Source organism: Zootoca vivipara, chromosome 1, assembly GCF_965207765.1.
Source record: "Zootoca vivipara chromosome 1, rZooViv2.hap1.1, whole genome shotgun sequence".
NCBI lineage: Eukaryota > Metazoa > Chordata > Lepidosauria > Squamata > Lacertidae > Zootoca > Zootoca vivipara.
Genome location: NC_142582.1, coordinates 89,513,024 through 89,530,160, shown reverse-complemented (window position 1 = coordinate 89,530,160; position 17,137 = coordinate 89,513,024). Strand labels below are relative to the sequence as shown.

The following is a 17,137-nucleotide window of genomic DNA, read 5'->3' as shown; positions in this document are numbered from 1 at the left end:
CGGTCACGACTGGACCTAATGGTCAGGGGTCCCTTTACCTTTATCTTACTGTAATGAAAGCAATTACATTTATATGGCTTTTGAATTACTATCTTTGTTCTGAATTTTGACAAGAGTACATTCCCCCCCCCCAACAGTGCCCAGAAAAATACTTTGGTATACTTAACCTTGGTGTAAATCTCACTTAACAGTTTAACTTACTTCTGACTAAACATAAACAGCATTGCACTGTAAGACTTTTGTCGGCTGGCTTGAGGAACCCAAGGTTTCCAGAAGTTCGGGGGGAAAAGAAAAAAATGAAGGTGAGGGGGAAACACCCTAAACCATTCAATTAAGGCTGAGCATACTCAGTGGGCACAGAATATTGATTTGATAGCGACAGATTGAAAATTGGAGGTGGTATGGAGTGTGCTTTAAGAAGTTGTTAGTGGCTGACTGGAGCCCTGAACGGAAGCACTCCACACTGTAATGTTTTGTTGCAGGCCCCACTTGTTTGTTTTATTATACATTTATATAATGCGTTGTGTTCACTTTTGAGAACCTAAGAAAATACTGAACACTTTAAGTTTATAGCAATAGGCCAATAATCTTAATTTTAAAACCAAAATAAGTTGAGAATAGAGATGACATTATTCCTTTAAATACAAAAGGGCTTCTTGTGGTTTATACAAGAACTGAGGAATGCATTGCAGTTATTTCAAGATTTTTAAATAATAAAACTAGATGAAGATCTTGTTTATAACTTCAGGCCTTTTATTAAATGCGGCTCACACCCATTAATTCTCTCACCGTGTAAATTCAGTTTTTATTTTTTTCTTCCATTAACTACGCTGGTGGGCTTCACTAAGCTAACAATACCAAACATGCCTTCTTGTCTCTAGAAAGGTTTTTGGATACCACTACAGTCCTCATTAGTGCAAATACTGTGACAGTTTCAAGCCTGGGGAGCTGAAAAGGCACAGGCCACCTGCATAGTAGTTAGCCTGCTTACTCACTCATGCATTTTGTTGGCAGCAGCACTTCGTTTTACAGTATGCCATGTTTCCTTTCTTGTCATAATCCTGATGCAAAGAGGCAGGCACAGGATATGTATATTTTGCTGACTGCCAGTAACTGGTTAATAACGGGAGAATAGAATAGGGAAAAATTGCAAAAAAGTAGCACCCCCCTTTCTGTGGCACTTTTGATCCAATTAATAGTGCAATCCTAACTATGTCTTCTCCTTTTAATACGTCCTATTGAATTCAATGTGGCTTATTCCTAGATAAGTGGGGTTATGATTGCATCTTTAACCATTATTTTTCTTAATTAAAGGTTTGTATAAATATTTATATCTGGTTACAGGTAGGTAGCCGTGTTGGTCTGGGTCGAAGTAAAATAAAAAAAATCCTTCAGTAGCACCTTAAAGACCAACTAAGTTTTTATTTTGGTATGAGCTTTCGTGTGCATGCACACTTCTTCAGATACAGTGAAATAGAAGTCCCCAGGCACTTATGTAGAGAAGGGGTGGGGAGGGGTGGGGATGGGGAGGGGAGATCACTCAGAAGGGTGGTGGAAGTGGGTGATTGACTGACTGATAGCTGTTGATGACCGAAAATGACTGCAAATGGTTTTGCATGAAAAAGCAAGGGTTGAGATGGCTGAAGATCGCTTATCATGTATAATGAGATAAGAATCCGATATCTCTGTTCAAACCAGGTCCCTCCATTGTTTTGAGCTTGGTGATAAGTTGTAATTCAGCAACTTCTCTTTCCAGTCTATTTCTGAAATTCTTTTGTAGTAAGACAGCTACTTTGAGATCTTGTATAGAATGTCCTGGGAGATTGAAGTGTTCTCCTACTGGTTTTTCTGTCTTCTGGTTCCTGATGTCAGATTTATGTCCATTTATCCTTTGGCGTAGGGTTTGGCCTGTTTGTCCAATATAGAGAGCTGAAGGGCACTGTTGGCATTTGATGGCATACACAATGTTAGAAGATGAGCAATTAAATAGTCCTGAGATGGTATGTTGGATGTTGTTGGGGCCACTTCAATCTCCCAGGACATTCTATACAAGGGTGGGTGGGGGGCAGCTGCCTGCCTAAATCAATGCAAATCAATAAAATATTGTGGGATATGTCAGTCAAATCCAACATTCCAAGAGAGGACTAGCTGCCTCTATGTGACAGTTAGTTTTGTCAGTTGGTCTGCTGCTGATAGTGTTAAGTAGTAAATGCTCTGATGGAGTCTTTTTAGGACTCACTAATATCTAGTATATAGTTTATATGTTATGTAACCTGTTATGTAACAGAAATCATGACTACACTCATGGTCAAATGTTGCTGAGGGCAACCCAAAAAAGGCCTAGGGCCATGCATTGGACTACCCTGGTCTAGGTAATTTCAAATTTGTGTAAGGAAAGGTATAAAGTCAGAGGTGTAGGAAAGGCCAGTAGTGACATATTTGAATGAAAAGGCATCAAGAGAGATCCTTATTAAGTTCAAAATACTTTTGTGAAACGTTTTGCTGTTAGGAATGATGGGGCAAACTATGGTGAGTATATTATTTACTTTTCTGAATTAGGCATTGAGAACCTGTGAGTAAGTAATTGATGTAGAATGGTGTGCATTAATTAGCATTGTTTCTGGAAAGCTTTGTAATATGGGGCCAAAGTAGGTGTGATGTGAGAGATCTATGACAAGAAGTTTTGTTTAGAGATGGTTGTAATAATGCTAACGTGCTAGTTTCTAGTGTAGAATTTAGATTATTTGGGATTCTGTTGTGTAGAAAAAAGTTGGCAAATGGGGTGTAATCATATGAATTCAAGAGTGGATAGACCAGAGGGTTAAAGATATCAACAACTGAGAGAGTACAGGTTGTTGGCATGGCCTAGAGATACTCTTGCAACCTTGCAACTTTTGAAGTAGATTTTTGTTCTGTCTTGTCTTTATCTGTTTAGATTGTTGGAATGCTGATCCTCATTCAAGGCCCTCCTTTGCCAATATTTTAAACCATCTAACCAACATAGAGGAGTCTGGTTTCTTTGAAATGCCAAAGGACTCATTCCATTCCTTGCAAGAAGATTGGAAAATTGAGATCCAGGAGATGTTTGACCAACTTAGGGCCAAAGAAAACGTAAACAGCACTGGATATTGATTTTATACTAAGCATGTTATTATTATTTTTATATTAATTAAGTGATTTTATTTTAATCAGAGCTGATCTTGCAATGCTGGTAGAAATAATGCATGGTCAGTGGTTTGCGTGAATGTATACTCACAGTCTAAATTTGTCAAGCAGAAACTGCCAATATTCACATCTTTTGGAAATGTCCTGTGAATTTCAGTTTTGAAAGCAAATTCTTGTTAAAATTAAGGATATTATCAAATATAAGATATTGTGTAACACTGTCTACTATTTGGCTACATGAAATATCTAATTCTACCTGAAGACTGAGCACTTGTTAAAAGAACATAGGAAGGTCGTAAAAAAGGTGATTCCTCCAGATTTCTTCTTCAGTCTGCTGGTAGAAGTGGAATACTGAAGTAGACAGGCATAATCCAGTAGTACTCTATTTAAAGTCTGATCAATATAATGACTTATTTTAAAAAATAAATTAGGCTTATTATTCAGATGATATGTATACGCAACTAAACCACCATCAGAAGCTACAGCACATTGATTACCATTTCTCTGCAGTGCTTGACAGCACAGTGATGAGGACCTGTGAGTCCAGTTAGGCTCACCAGGACTCCCTATTTATCCCTAGGAAATTAAACATGGAGAAGTTAAAGATGTGGCAGCACCAAGAAGGAGTTTACAGACACCCAGAGGCATCGCGGCGCCCCGGGCTCCACTCTGTGGGGGGCAGCACGGCGCCCGCTCGCTACCTCCACCAATGGCTGCCACTACTGTGGTGGCAGTGCGACATCGGAGACCCCGATGTTGCTGGCCTCGCCCCTTGCTTCTTCCTGGTGGGGTGGAGGCAAGGGATGGGCCAGAGAGCAGCATCAGCGATGGCCGCTGATGCCCCTCGTCGCTCCACCTCTGCCTGAGTAGGAAGAAGCACAAAGCGTGCTACGGATCGGCTTGTCGCGCGCTTTGTACTTCCTACTCAGGCAGAGCGGCGAGGGGCGTCAGCGGAGACGCCACTCACCGCTCTGCCTGAGTAGGAAGAAGTACAAAGCGCGTGGCAAGCTGATCTGTAGCACGCATTGTGCTTCTTCCTACTTGGGGCTGAGCGGAAAGGGGCGTCAGCGGAGACGCCCCTCGCTGCTCCACCTGAGTAGGAAGAAACACAAAGCGTGCCGCAGAGCGGGTTGCCTGCGTCGGTGCTTCAGCACCCGGCTCCGAGGATTCCGATGCTAGAGTGACGGCGCCAGCATCCCGCTCTGTAGCTCGCTTTGTGCTTCTTCCTGCTCAGGCGGAGTGACGAGGGGCATCAGCGAGCTACGGAGTGGGTTGCTGGCGCCGCCGCTCTAGCATCGGGATCCTCTGATCCGGGCACTGGAGCACCGCCCCCCAGTAACCCGCTCCGTAGTGCAACGCATGCATCGTGCGTCATGACGTGTGATGCATGCGTGCGACGGACGCCACGCCCCTTGGCGGGGTGCTTTCGGGTTTGCCGCCCCAGGCAGCCAGAAGGCTAGCGACGCCACTGCAGACACCACCAATCAGGTGATCAGAGACACCTGCAAAGCGTTGTGTATTGCAAGTCACAGCATTTGACTGTTGGTGCTGCAGAGAGCTATGCACAGCACTTTGGAGCTCCAACAATCAGCTGGTTATCAGGGCTTCAAAGTGCTGTGCACCACACAGGAGGAAAACCGGTTACGTCATGTCATGGTGACACCAGGTGGTTGATAAATTTGGCCCATGTGGTGGGAGAGTTAAGGATCCAACCAGATGCATTTCCTCACCTCTGGTGTAAACCTTTTTCAGTGTTTTCATTCTTAGGCCTTAGAACTAAAGAGCAGAAGATTACCAATCATAGCCTGCTGCCATTTTTCAGTGGGGAACTGAGATAATATAATATACTTATAATTTGGAATATTGCCGTGTTTCCTTGCAGGAACTGCGGACATGGGAAGAAGAATTAACCAGAGCTGCTGTTGAGCAAAAGAACCATGAGGAGTTTCTGCGGCGACGGGAGCAGGAGCTGGCAGAGCGGGAGATTGACATATTGGAAAGGGAACTCAACATAATTATCCACCAACTGTGTCAGGAGAAGCCGCGTGTAAAAAAACGTATGGGCAAGTTCAGGAAAAACCGGCTCAAGTTGAAAGATGGCAATCGCATCAGTCTCCCTTCTGGTACGTTCCAGTATAACAGGGCTCAACAAAGTTCTGTATTGCACTCATATACCACATTTTCCAGCTATAAGACACCCCCTATTTTGGGGGGACTATTGGGGAGATATTATCCATGTATAAGACGAGCCAAAATTTTGAACATTATTTTAGAGTAAAAAACCATAGTCTTATACACGGAAGAGTATGGTAATTGTTTGCTGTAGCTTCCCTCTAGACATGTATATAGAATATGCTCTGTGTGATCTTGGTGACAGTGGTTGAAATATCTTAAAAGGACTACAGTACTACAAATACATTTTTAGTATAAGTATCTGACTGGCAAATGTCTCATCACATGAGGTATATGCAAAGTTGACAAACATTTTTTCCACTAAGCCAGCTCTTCCCCATGCTTTTCATTGTAACTATAATGCATTTTTTAAAAATTATTCATTCTTCACTGTGTGCTCTGCAAGAGACCGCTAACATTTTCATCTTATTTTATTATAGTCTTGCAGATTACCTGAAAACTCATTGTGATTTGTCTACAGGCTACAGTTTAATTGTTTAATTGTCACCTTCTTGTTTGGGAGCAGTATTGGGCTCTGGTTCCTGTGCCTATTACAACTGAGTAGAAAACAGAATTTTAGCTGTACCTGCCAAAACTCTCTCTCCAACTGTTGACAAAGAAAGATATGTCTCCTATATCTTTATCATGGGGATGACCAAAAAAGACAAATAGCAACTGATCTATCATTATATTGGGGTAAATACTTCAGTGTACAAATCTCTGAAGATAAATCAAGCTACATGGCTGGATGGGGTTATTCCTATTAGTCTCTGAATTCTGTTAAAGAAGTGAGATGAATTTAAATAAATTGGTTATTACCACCTCTTGGGCTTGTGTGAAAAAAGTGCATTCACTAAAAGTACATATTAGAGGATCATTTAGTGAAAAATGTACATCTCACTGGGGATTTAAATTTAAATTCATATTACAATGCTGCTGAAATGCTATAGCAGAAAGAAGCAATTCATTTCCTTAGGTGATGTCATAGTGAAGTGACGAATGAGTATATCAGGTCTTGTTTTATTAACAGATTTCCAGCACAAGTTCACTGTACAGGCCTCTCCAACGATGGATAAAAGGAAAAGTTTGATCAGTAGCTGCTCCAGCCCTCCTGCCAGCCCTACCATCATTCCCAGGCTCAGGGCCATCCAGTGTAAGTAGTTTGCTATAAAATTTGGCCAGCTCCCAATAGGTTATGGTTTCTGTTTAGGACAGGATTCCACAATGCTTCCTGTATAGTGGGGTGGTTGATGCCCAATTAGAGGTCCTGGTCTGGCCCCCAAGCAAACTTTTCTCCCCACAAACCCCTTCCTAATAATAATAATAATAATAATAATAATAATAATAATAATACTTAATTGAATTTATTGTCTCAACTCAAAATGACTTAACAGCTAAAAAAACCAAATTAACAAAAACCCACATAGGGATACTAAAATAAAATAAAAACTCATTATATTAATACCTTTTTTAAAAAAATCAAGATCAAAAGTAGCAAATGGTCATCTTTTCCACAGTAAGGATACCCCCTCCCCTGTAGACTATTTTCATTATATGGGCAGTCAGTAGGGTACTGATCAGTGCTGAGTAAGAACATAGGGTGAAGAATAAAATCTATGGGCATCTGATTATTTGCTTGCAGTAATACAAAATAATGGCATTAATGCATGCTCATGTTTTTTCTGTACTATTGTCCCCCCCCCAGTAACTCCCAGTGAAAGCTGCAAAACATGGGGACGCAACTCTGTATGCCATAAGGAAGAGGAAGGAGAAGAAGAAGAAAAAAGAGGCCAGAAGAAGAAAGGTCGCACATGGGGCCCAAGTTCTCTTTGTCATAAGGAGCTAACAGCAGACGAGGATGGGTGAGAAGCATAATCTTAGCTGCCACTGTGCCATAAAGCCTCAGTCCTGCTTCCTTTTTTCCCCACAAACCTGCCATACTTTAGCTGGTATAATTGTTTGTCAAAGCAGTTTACATTCATTGCAGTTTACATTCATGTTATTTATTCCAATAACAAATTATACATTTAATAAATAATAATATGCCCTTTTAAAATGTGTTGGGGGTATTGGATTGTTTTTGTTTTGATTATATATTTTGTGTTTTTATATTGTGATTTTATCTTGTGAACCGCCCTGAGACCTGCAGGTATAGGACATTTTATAAATTTAATAAATAATAATATTTATACTTCACTGCAGATAGCAAAAAGAGAGAGAGAGAAAAGGTTCACATCACTGCCTACTTGTTAAAATTAAAACAGAACATTTGTGAGTCTTAATACTTGAAACTTTCCCCACTCAAACCTGAAACAAAAAAAGTCCCCTTAAATACTATAACAATATGGTCTCATGGGCATTTGTGTGGAGGTTGTACAAAGGTACAACTGTCTCAGAGAAGGTCTTGGCATTATTTGCTCTCAATTTTAACAATGTAATCTGAAGATGTTTGAAGCATCATTTCTTTAGTTGATCATTAACACACAGGGAGAGGATTGCCTCCTATTTTTTTGAGATTGGAGGCATAAAACATACAAAATCAGCTATCTCATCTGCAAGAGATTCATGTTCAAAATCCCATCTCCTCTTTGCCAGTCTGTTTTCCCAGTAACATCACTGCTACTTCAAAGATTGTTCTGTAATCTTAGTATTTCCATGCTTCCTTGCCCACCCCATTTAATCAGAATTCTGTTTATTACTCAGTTTCTAGGTATAGAAATGCCTTTCCTGTCCTGTAGTCTGGCACTTAGGTGAATGCAGACAGAGAGAATTTTGCTAAAGTTACTGGCTCAAGCTATAAATTATTCTTTCATTGTCATAGGGTTGGCCAGCTGGCCGTTTGACCAGCCAAGTAATAGCAGTTGACAGCAATCAAATATTCTATGAAGCAAAAAACAGTGTGTACATAGCAGCTTACTTTCACAACAAGGTTCAACGAATCTTGGCTTGCCTTGGTTACTAGCCAAAATTTTCACCATGACCCTCCTGCTGTCCTTCAGAAGAAAAGAGACGGGACTTCTGGCATTTTCCTAAAATGAGAAAGGCAGAAGTCGCTTCTGTTAATTGGCTGGGAGAGACTTGGGCATCTAATTGTCTTGAAGAAAAAACCCAAGCAGAACATCCAGCTCCTCTTAAGTGCATTGGGCTTTGGCCAGCTTTGCAATATCTGTCCTATTAATACAGTAATATCTTTGATTTGGACAAACTTATTTCTCTTAGGAGACAAAGGGACACACATTTCAATTGAGTTTTGTGTTACATTTCTCATACTTTGGGCTCCATTATGTAACAAATTACACATGAGTCAAGAACCTAAATTTATTGATACAAATGGCTGTTGTGGTGGGTAGTAATAATGGAAGAACCATATTGGGTGGATTCAGACCTGTTCAACAAACAGAAGGACTCCTTTAGTCTGTGCAATTGACTTATATCCAGTGGAGGCTTCTTGAGCAGTGGATTCAACCAAATTACTGTTTTGTGGTTTATCAGCCTGTAACGTTTGCAACCAGTTTGTAGGATTACCTTGAAGAGGAATATTTTATGATTCAGACTCATTTGCTCAGAACAAAGCAGCCAAGCTTCATCTTTAAGCCTTCTGTTGGCAAAATTGTGATTACTACAAGGAGCCTCGGGAGCACTGTATCGCTGTGAAAAGTGACAGCTGTTAATGCAATCAATTCTCTATATCTTTTGGGCTATCCTCCCCAAAGCTGATCGCATCCTTCATAAATACTGTATATTCCTGTGTATAAGACTACTTTTTAACCCAGGAAAATCTTCTCAAATGTCGGGGGTCATCTTATATGCTGGGTCATATTTCTTATACGGCAAGTATATCCCAAACTCTATATTTTAACTGGAAAAGTTGGGGGTCGTCTTATATGCCCAGTCATCTTATACGCCGGAATATATGGTATGTAAGAGGCGTTTCCATGTGCTGCTCTGGTTTGCCAGAAGCGGCTTTGTCATGCTGACCACATGACCTGGAAGCTATACGCCGGCTCCATCGGCCAATAATGCGAGATGAGCGCGCAGCCCCAGAGTCGGTCACGACTGGACCTAATGGTCAGGGGTCCCTTTACCTTTACCTTTAAGAGTGAAATCTAGAAGATGCTTATTGCTAAAGTGGATACACAGTTGGTATATGTGGTCAGAAAATGGGGAATGTGGATGAAACAGGTTCTGCAAGTAAAACTCCATCAAATTTGAGAGGTGGCTCACATGCTTTCCTTTTGGATTGTGGTGTTAAGTAGCAGTCACTAGCAGTAGGGGGATTATTCTTTAAGCTTTACTTAAGAACAGGATTTTTCAAGTTTCAGGCTAGTTGGTCTTTCCAACCAATAATTACTTGGTTTCTTATGTCAGGCATCAAAACCAAAGTCTCTTCACATAATCATGTCAAGTGTTCTACAATTACATTTTTCAGTGCAATAGTGCAGTATTCCATCTTCATGTAATGTAGGGTTGACAAATTTTTAAAAGAGAAAATCTGGACACAAAAGTTGTTGAGTCCCCCCCCCAAAAGTTTTCCTGCTACAGTATTTAAGGAAAGTCACCAAAATCAACACTACCTAAATGATGTCATACGTCTGGATTTTCCTGGACATTTCAGCATTTTCTGCCTGGACACTGTTTCCGATGGCCAAATCTTAGCTATGTTTGGGAAATTCTAGACGTATGTCAACCCTAGTGTAAAGGGAGGGAGAGGTCTTTAGACAATAAAGTCTTCAAAGATTTTTGGGCTGTGTTCCCTAAATTAGAAATAATGAACACACACAGCACAAAAAATGGATTTTATGGGAATATATTCCCTCTCCTGGCTCTTTAAACCTGGGGAGAGCTGTGATCTGGGGAGAGCTAGTTCAGAAGTCCTGCTATCGATTATCTGAAAGGAATATCTCTTTGAAAGAAATAGAGCAGACCAACATGCTATTCTGATTGGGGAAGAAGCACTATGGTACTGGAAGACCATGTGGGAAGGTGATGAGCAGCCAGGGAGAGATTTCTTGAAAGAGTGCAGTGATTATAGAATTGGCAGGAAGGGCACTGTTGCCACATAGATACTTGCCAGAAATCCAGGTGGGCAGTGAATCGGGCATAAATTCATTCATATATACTTTGGAATTTATACTTGACCCCACTGCTCAAATAGGCCCTCATTTTCAGTATGTCTCAGAGTAAGCCCAATTCCAGGGCACTATGGAATTAAGGTATAAAGTACAATCTACTTTGTTGTAAATTAATTGTTGTGCTATGTAGGGAAGAGACTGGATTGTTTTTAGCACCCTCTAGTGACCACTTTGGTTTTTTTTACAACCTAGGAAAATAGAAAACTTTTTCCAGAATAAGAAAAAAAAATATTTTTTTCAACTCACAGGTTTTGTTCTTCAGCTAAGGCTTGCCAAAGAATTGTCATCCTCTGTTTTCATTTATGAAGGAAGCAATATTTGCTCTGCCATGCTACAAAGGACAACCCAGAGCACTGTGTAACTCTCAAGACCAAGATGAAGGCAGCACTTTGTCTCTATATATGAGAGGGTTTTTTGCCTGTAGTAGGCAAAACCAAGAAATGCAACACAAACCTAACTGAGTGGAGGATAAGAATACAGCCGTCTACCAAATTACATACTTTACCTTGGCTCTTCTTATTTTTGAAGTGAGCATGCTAACTCCACTTTTGTATGTGTCACCTGCTTAGTGATGTTTATCTAGTTACTTTAATTGGGGTCCTCCTTATATAATGCTCTGAATGTAAGGCTTATGTTGCAGTTCAAATTCTAAAGGCACACAGATTTATCCCTATGATCTGCCTAGATAAGAAACCAGCTGTGAATCATATCAAAGGTTTTCTGAGCTCTTCAGAGAAACAGCAGAGTATAAATGAGATGATAAATAACATTGCAAGTATGCTTTTCCTATAATTTTTTTATCTCTAAGGATGAATGAAACATAGAAGAGAATAGTGCACTTGCAAAGGTAAATTCATAAAATAATTTTTATTGCAAATATGCAATACATGAACTTCTTCTGTTGGGCTGATTCCTTCAGTAATAGGTTGGTCCACAAGGAAAATAATAATAATAATAATAATAATAATAATAATAATAATAATAATAATAATAATAATAATAATAATAATTTTTTATTTGTACCCCGCCCATCTGGCTGAGTCTCCCTAGCCACTCTGGGCGGCTTCCAGTCGAATATCAAAACAATACAGCAATAGCACAATTACAAAAGTCACAAACAATACATAAACCACATCAAAAATACACAACCGAATAGAATACTAAGAATTCATCCTTAATACAGTTTAAAATAACATACGTAAAAAATAACAGGAATTTAAACCAAAAACAAAACAAAACAAAATGGAGCCCTCTCTGCCCAGCAGCGGCGGCGGCGGCAACAGTCCTTTATAAAGCCCATCAGGCCCCGCCCTGGACCAGGTGGTGAGTGGCAGGACTGGGGCCTCCAGGCGCTGAGCAGGGGAGTAAGATTTTGAGTATATGGTTATAACTAAAACTGGCATAAATTCACTGGACTTTTCTGGGCTTATCTCACAGACTCATTGTGAGGGTACAATATGCTAAAGCGGAGCTTTCCGAACTTTTCCTGTTGGTGACACACTTTTTAGACATGCATCATTTTGCGACACAGTAATTCAGTTTTACTAGCAAACCAGAGGTTAAACTAACCCCTTTCCAGCCCTGGGAGGAGCATGGGGGGGGGGGGGCCTTCGCACAACACACCTACACACTGCAGCCAACACACTAATGTTTAGCTCTGAGCTAAAAGGCATGCTCTAACCTGACCCTAGGCCTTACTGGTGTGATGGAAAATGCATCAAAGGGTAACAATACGCTTTGGGGGTAAGGTTACCCTGATAACCTCAAGACTGGACTGCCTCCATACATTTTAAACAAGCTTTTATAGGCTTGACTTCAATTGGTATAGAATACGATTGTTAAGTTACTAACTAGGATCTGCTAGAAGAGCTGGCAAGAAATGCTGTATACCGTAAACAGTTGATTGATGGTCTGTTCCCAGGCACATTTCAAAGTGCTGATGGTAATACGCAAAGCCCTAAATGACTTGAGGTTTGGCTCTTGGAAGACCCCCTCAAGAGTCCCACTACCATCTGCAGTTAGGAGGGTGGTGACAAAATGTGCTACATTTTGGAAAGATGCTAAATAGAAAAGCTAGTCTAATGTATGCTGTGTCTTTTTGAGTCAAGGCAAATATTTTTTTTTAATGTCCACATATTCTTGCATGCGTAATAATTATCTTTGTTTTATTTGGGTTATTGAATGTGATGCTGCTGTTTTTCTGAATTTTTCTAGTTTATTACTGAATTTGGTTCTTGTCACCATGGGAGCTTATTTTTCTAAGTAAACTAATATTTGTGATAGAATAGTTAAGAACAAGGAGATAAATGTTGGTCATAAAAACAGACAGAGGAAATAAAGTATCTGCATTCAAATGTGTCTTCTCTTCTCTTTACTTTAGTCTAAAGTGTTTGGATGGATCCAAACAGTGGTCATCCAGTGCGCCAAATCTAGGAAAAGTTCAGAGAACACCAGTCATTTTCCCAGGATTTACAAGCCTAACAGAGATGGGTAAGTACTTGTTAAATGAATTTCTTAAATGCACTGTATTCAATCTCATGTTCATTTGTTTCTGCCCACCAACACTTACCTCTTTACAAAAAAGCAAACCTCAGAATCTGCTTCTGTAATCTTAAATTTCAAGACTTGCACATAATGTATTTTTAAATATGTACAGTATCATGAAAGTTTTGTTCACACCATTGGCCTGGTTGGGACCAAATGCAATTCTGCTCCTTGCCTCCCAGATTTATCAGGTCACTTCAGAAATTGGGAACACTCAGATAAAGATGTCAATTATCTTAATGCAACTATCTTAATGCATAGTCAAGTACATGTGGTTTAAGGCTACCTGAGTCCAAAGCTGTCAGAGCTCAGATTAAGTACCATTCACCATTCAAATCAAATACTTTATTACAGCCATAGGCCCATATTTAGATACCAACACAGAATAATATACATCATACAGCAGAATAAAATAGGATAAAAGAAAATTATAAATTTCATTTACAAAATAGGAACAATATAACACTTGGTTCACTATAAATCAGACACTTGGATGGAATGTCAATAATCATAAAGTAACCCATTTTTCCTCTTATAGGATAAAACTGCAATCAGATATCTGGCTACAAGGAGCGATCTGCTCGGATCGTTGTCCTGTAGTAGATATATTAACTGAGATTCCGGAGTCTCAACCAAAGTTTCTGATATTAAGGGGGATAAAAATCTGGTCTGAGGGACCATGTGCAAGGGGCAACAGAATAATATATGATGAAGGGATTCTATGGTTCTGTTGTCACACGCACACAGAACTGAACTCTGACCTTTATCAGATTAAGTACTTTTTGGGGTGTGAATGGCACCCGAAACCAATTAAGTACTTAACCTGAGGTACCACTGTATTAAAATAGTGATTAAATGGCAAAATAAAAACTTACAGTCCAGTGCTATAAAATGTGATTCCTCAGACAGTTCCCTGGGTAGATGTGTGTGCTGTCATTCACCTTCAGGTGTTTTCTCCTTGATATATATGATCCATTTAAGTACTGGACTATTTTGAGAGAAGTGCTCTGTGTGTGTGTGTACGTACGTACGTACACACGTACACACACACCCTCACACAAACCATGCATGATCTTTATACTGGAGGGTTCCTTTTTCCTCCCTCTGTTCTGTTGGTGTTGCTTCAGCGGCTAGGCTGAAGGGAGCTGTCCTTAGAAACGTGTGGCTGCTTTGAGCAACAAGTGGCTCATTTCTGTTTTGGCTGTGCATTATTTCAAATCTCCTTTTAGTGAAGATCGTCTGAACTTATATTGCTTTTATATTGAAATTGGAATCCAATAAACTGCATGTGGCATGTACATTTGACAGCTGCCATCATTTGAAAGTGACAAAGTTTCAATATTCTTTGTTCAAAATGCAAACATGTTTTTCCATGGTAGCAGTGTGTTTCTATTTTTACATACAAGATGAAGCATAGCCCATTCTTATTCATAGTCAAAATGTCAAGGCCCCACTCTTTTGTGTGTGTGTCTGTATCTCTTTTGCAGAGAATGAAGACAGTGATTCTTTGAAAAATGGAGAGACCAAGATGCAGCAATCACCTGGGTCTAACCAATCATACCTCTGCATCCCATTTCAGAGAAGTGAGGACTGGGATGGCCAGTCCAGTGATGCCAATGAGGAGACCACTCCTATGAACTCTACCACAAGCACCCCTCAGCTCACCCCCACTAACAGCCTGAAACGTGGAGGTTCCCAGCACAAACGATGCGAGCTTGCCTTTCTGGGCTGTGGGGCTGTGTTAGCAGCTGCTGGCCTGGGCTTTGATCTTTTGGAGGCTGGCAAGTGCCAGCTGCTAAGCCAAGATGAGCTGGATGCCCCCAAGGAAGAGAAGAAGAAACGTGATAGTATTTTCCAGCGGGCTGGACGTTCCCGTCGGAGCACCAGCCCACCTTCAAGGAAGCTCTTCAAAAAAGAGGAGCCCACATTGTTGCTGGGCGAGCCATCCAACTCCCTGACCCTTCTCTCTTTGTCTTCCATTTCTGAATGTAATTCAACCCGTTCCCTTTTACGCTCAGACAGCGATGAGATTGTGGTATATGAGATGCCAGTCAGCCCAGTGACAGTGAAGGCTCCCTTGCCAGTAGTTAGTAACCCACTAGTTAATATCTATGTTGAAAGGTTCAAGCGAGATCCCAACCAGTCCTTGACTCCCACACATATGACTCTCTCTTCTGAAGCCCGGCAAAGGGGGCACAGGCGGACTCCCTCTGATGGTGCCATAAATGTGACTGGTCCACTTGCCAATGGATCCCGTTCCAGGAATTCTTCTGCAGGAGCATTAGGATCAGGTACGTTGTTCTTTTCCATTCTTGTACTCCAGAAAGTGAATGCCCTTGCCCATTGCACTTCCTGCAGATGTTGCCTCTGAGGTAAGATTGAAGGAAGGCAATAGCTGAAGGAAACAAGAGGCACTATGTATACTTTTTACTTCTGTACTTTGAGGGTCTCAAACCCTCATTGAGTTAGGGATTTCCCCTGCATGCGAATGAGACCAATAGTGGATCCAGCAGTCAAGAGGGTGGTTTCTGCACATGATGTAGAGGGAAGTGAGGGGCAGGTGGGGCTCATCAACCTGGGAAAGTAGCCAGTCTAGGAGAAGGAAAACTCTGATTCTGACTATCTGCGGCCTTGTGCCTTAGCCACAAGACTAATGAGTAAACCCTACACAAATCTGGAGTGGAGTCCCTAAGATGGTTGGATGGTGCCTTGTATGCCTACTTCTGGCAACTCCTGCAGCCAAGCTGGTGCCAAATGTATTGTTCTGCTTTCCTTTGGGAGGCAGGGAGTGGGGTCTTGTCATCTGGGCAGCCCAGGACCTCCAAACACACTGCCCAGGCTTGCACTCTGGGGAGGTCACTTTGGTGCTGCTAACATAGTGGTTTGACTTCACCCCCAGTCCATTGTCTCTCGTGACAGACAGATGCTTACAACAACAGAGCATACTTTGAGGATGGAGCTGTCCTCCATGTATGGATAGGGTGGACAGTAGAGAAGAATCCCCAAACACTGGAGCAATGAAGGCTGCTTTTGTGTGGTCTTTAGTCATCTTTCCTCATACTTTGCAGCCTTCTGTGTGGCTGCTAGTTCCAGCTTCCCCTCCTCCTCTATTTCCCTTAATATGGTTTCCCTGCTTAAACACATTTTTCTCATGCCACACAAATTGCACGTATCCAGGTCCTCCTCAAGTATTTTCTTCCTCTCAAGAATTCTTGCCACCCTATTGATTGCTTCCTTCTCTTCCTCAAACCCAGTTCCTCTCCCATTTAAAAATTGTCTTGAATTAACCCTATCTGGTGCATGTAATAACATCAGATTTGGCATTGGAAGTGATTCAGAGTCACCATAATTGTTTGAATGTGCTTAAATTTCATGCCAGTAGGCATTTCTGCTTCTTGTCTTCTGATTTATTGTCTTAGTGGTAAATGACAAGTCACTGAGCAACCCCTCTGCCGTATTTCAAATGAAATACTAATTTGGGTAGAACAGCACTGCTGCAACATAAAATCCTAATCTATTCCCTTTACTAACAGCGTAATAGACATTCAATGAGGGATTTATTTTCAACATAGGCTTGGACTGTCAAAGCAAAAGAATCCAATATAGGCATTTCTTTCCCTAAACTGAATATTAGCTATTGTCATAAGAAACCTTTTGGACACAGGGTCTGGTAGAGTATAAAATAGAATTTCTAAGGCAAAGTAAACACTCTTACATTGATGTGAAAGCCTGTAGCCATATAAATTATATTGCATCAGTTCCCTCCCTTCTCGGTGCCTAATTCCTTTATTTAGCATTCATATATTGATCTGGTTTAGATTTGGCAGCTTATAGTATAAAATTAATACAATAAAACAGAATGGCAAAATAAAATTACATTTCTTGTCTCATAAGATTACATTTTGATTCCAGCTGTCATCCATAACTAGCAGCTTAAGCATGAAACTTCAGTAACACTCCTAAGAATAACTTGAATGTGACTCTAGTTTGGACTAGATGTGCTAACTGTTATAGGAGTGCTTTGTTCCCTGTTTTAATGGGAAAAAATTGAACATTCCTTTTACTTCAAACAGTGAATGGTAGTGTTGGGTAAAGGTGTAACTACAATTACAGTTTAAGGAAAA

The 17,137-nt window shown here is 40.7% G+C and overlaps 1 protein-coding gene across 11 annotated transcripts in view; it reads left to right on the top strand.

Moving 5' to 3' along the window:
* Nucleotides 1–17,137, top strand: part of MAP3K9 (mitogen-activated protein kinase kinase kinase 9) — a 67,729-nt gene that overhangs the window by 16,655 nt on the left and 33,937 nt on the right. For all 11 annotated transcript variants that reach the window (XR_015950125.1, XR_015950123.1, XR_015950122.1 and 8 more), the window contains exons 5-10: nucleotides 2,936–3,111; nucleotides 5,048–5,288; nucleotides 6,368–6,490; nucleotides 7,043–7,199; nucleotides 12,850–12,959; nucleotides 14,501–15,304. Coding sequence is in view for 2 of the 11 variants with exons in the window: in XM_088670051.1 (XP_088526177.1) it covers nucleotides 2,936–3,111; nucleotides 5,048–5,288; nucleotides 6,368–6,490; nucleotides 7,043–7,199; nucleotides 12,850–12,959; nucleotides 14,501–15,304 (1,611 nt within the window). In the remaining 9 variants the exon portion in view is untranslated. The remainder of the gene's footprint in view (nucleotides 1–2,935; nucleotides 3,112–5,047; nucleotides 5,289–6,367; nucleotides 6,491–7,042; nucleotides 7,200–12,849; nucleotides 12,960–14,500; nucleotides 15,305–17,137) is intronic.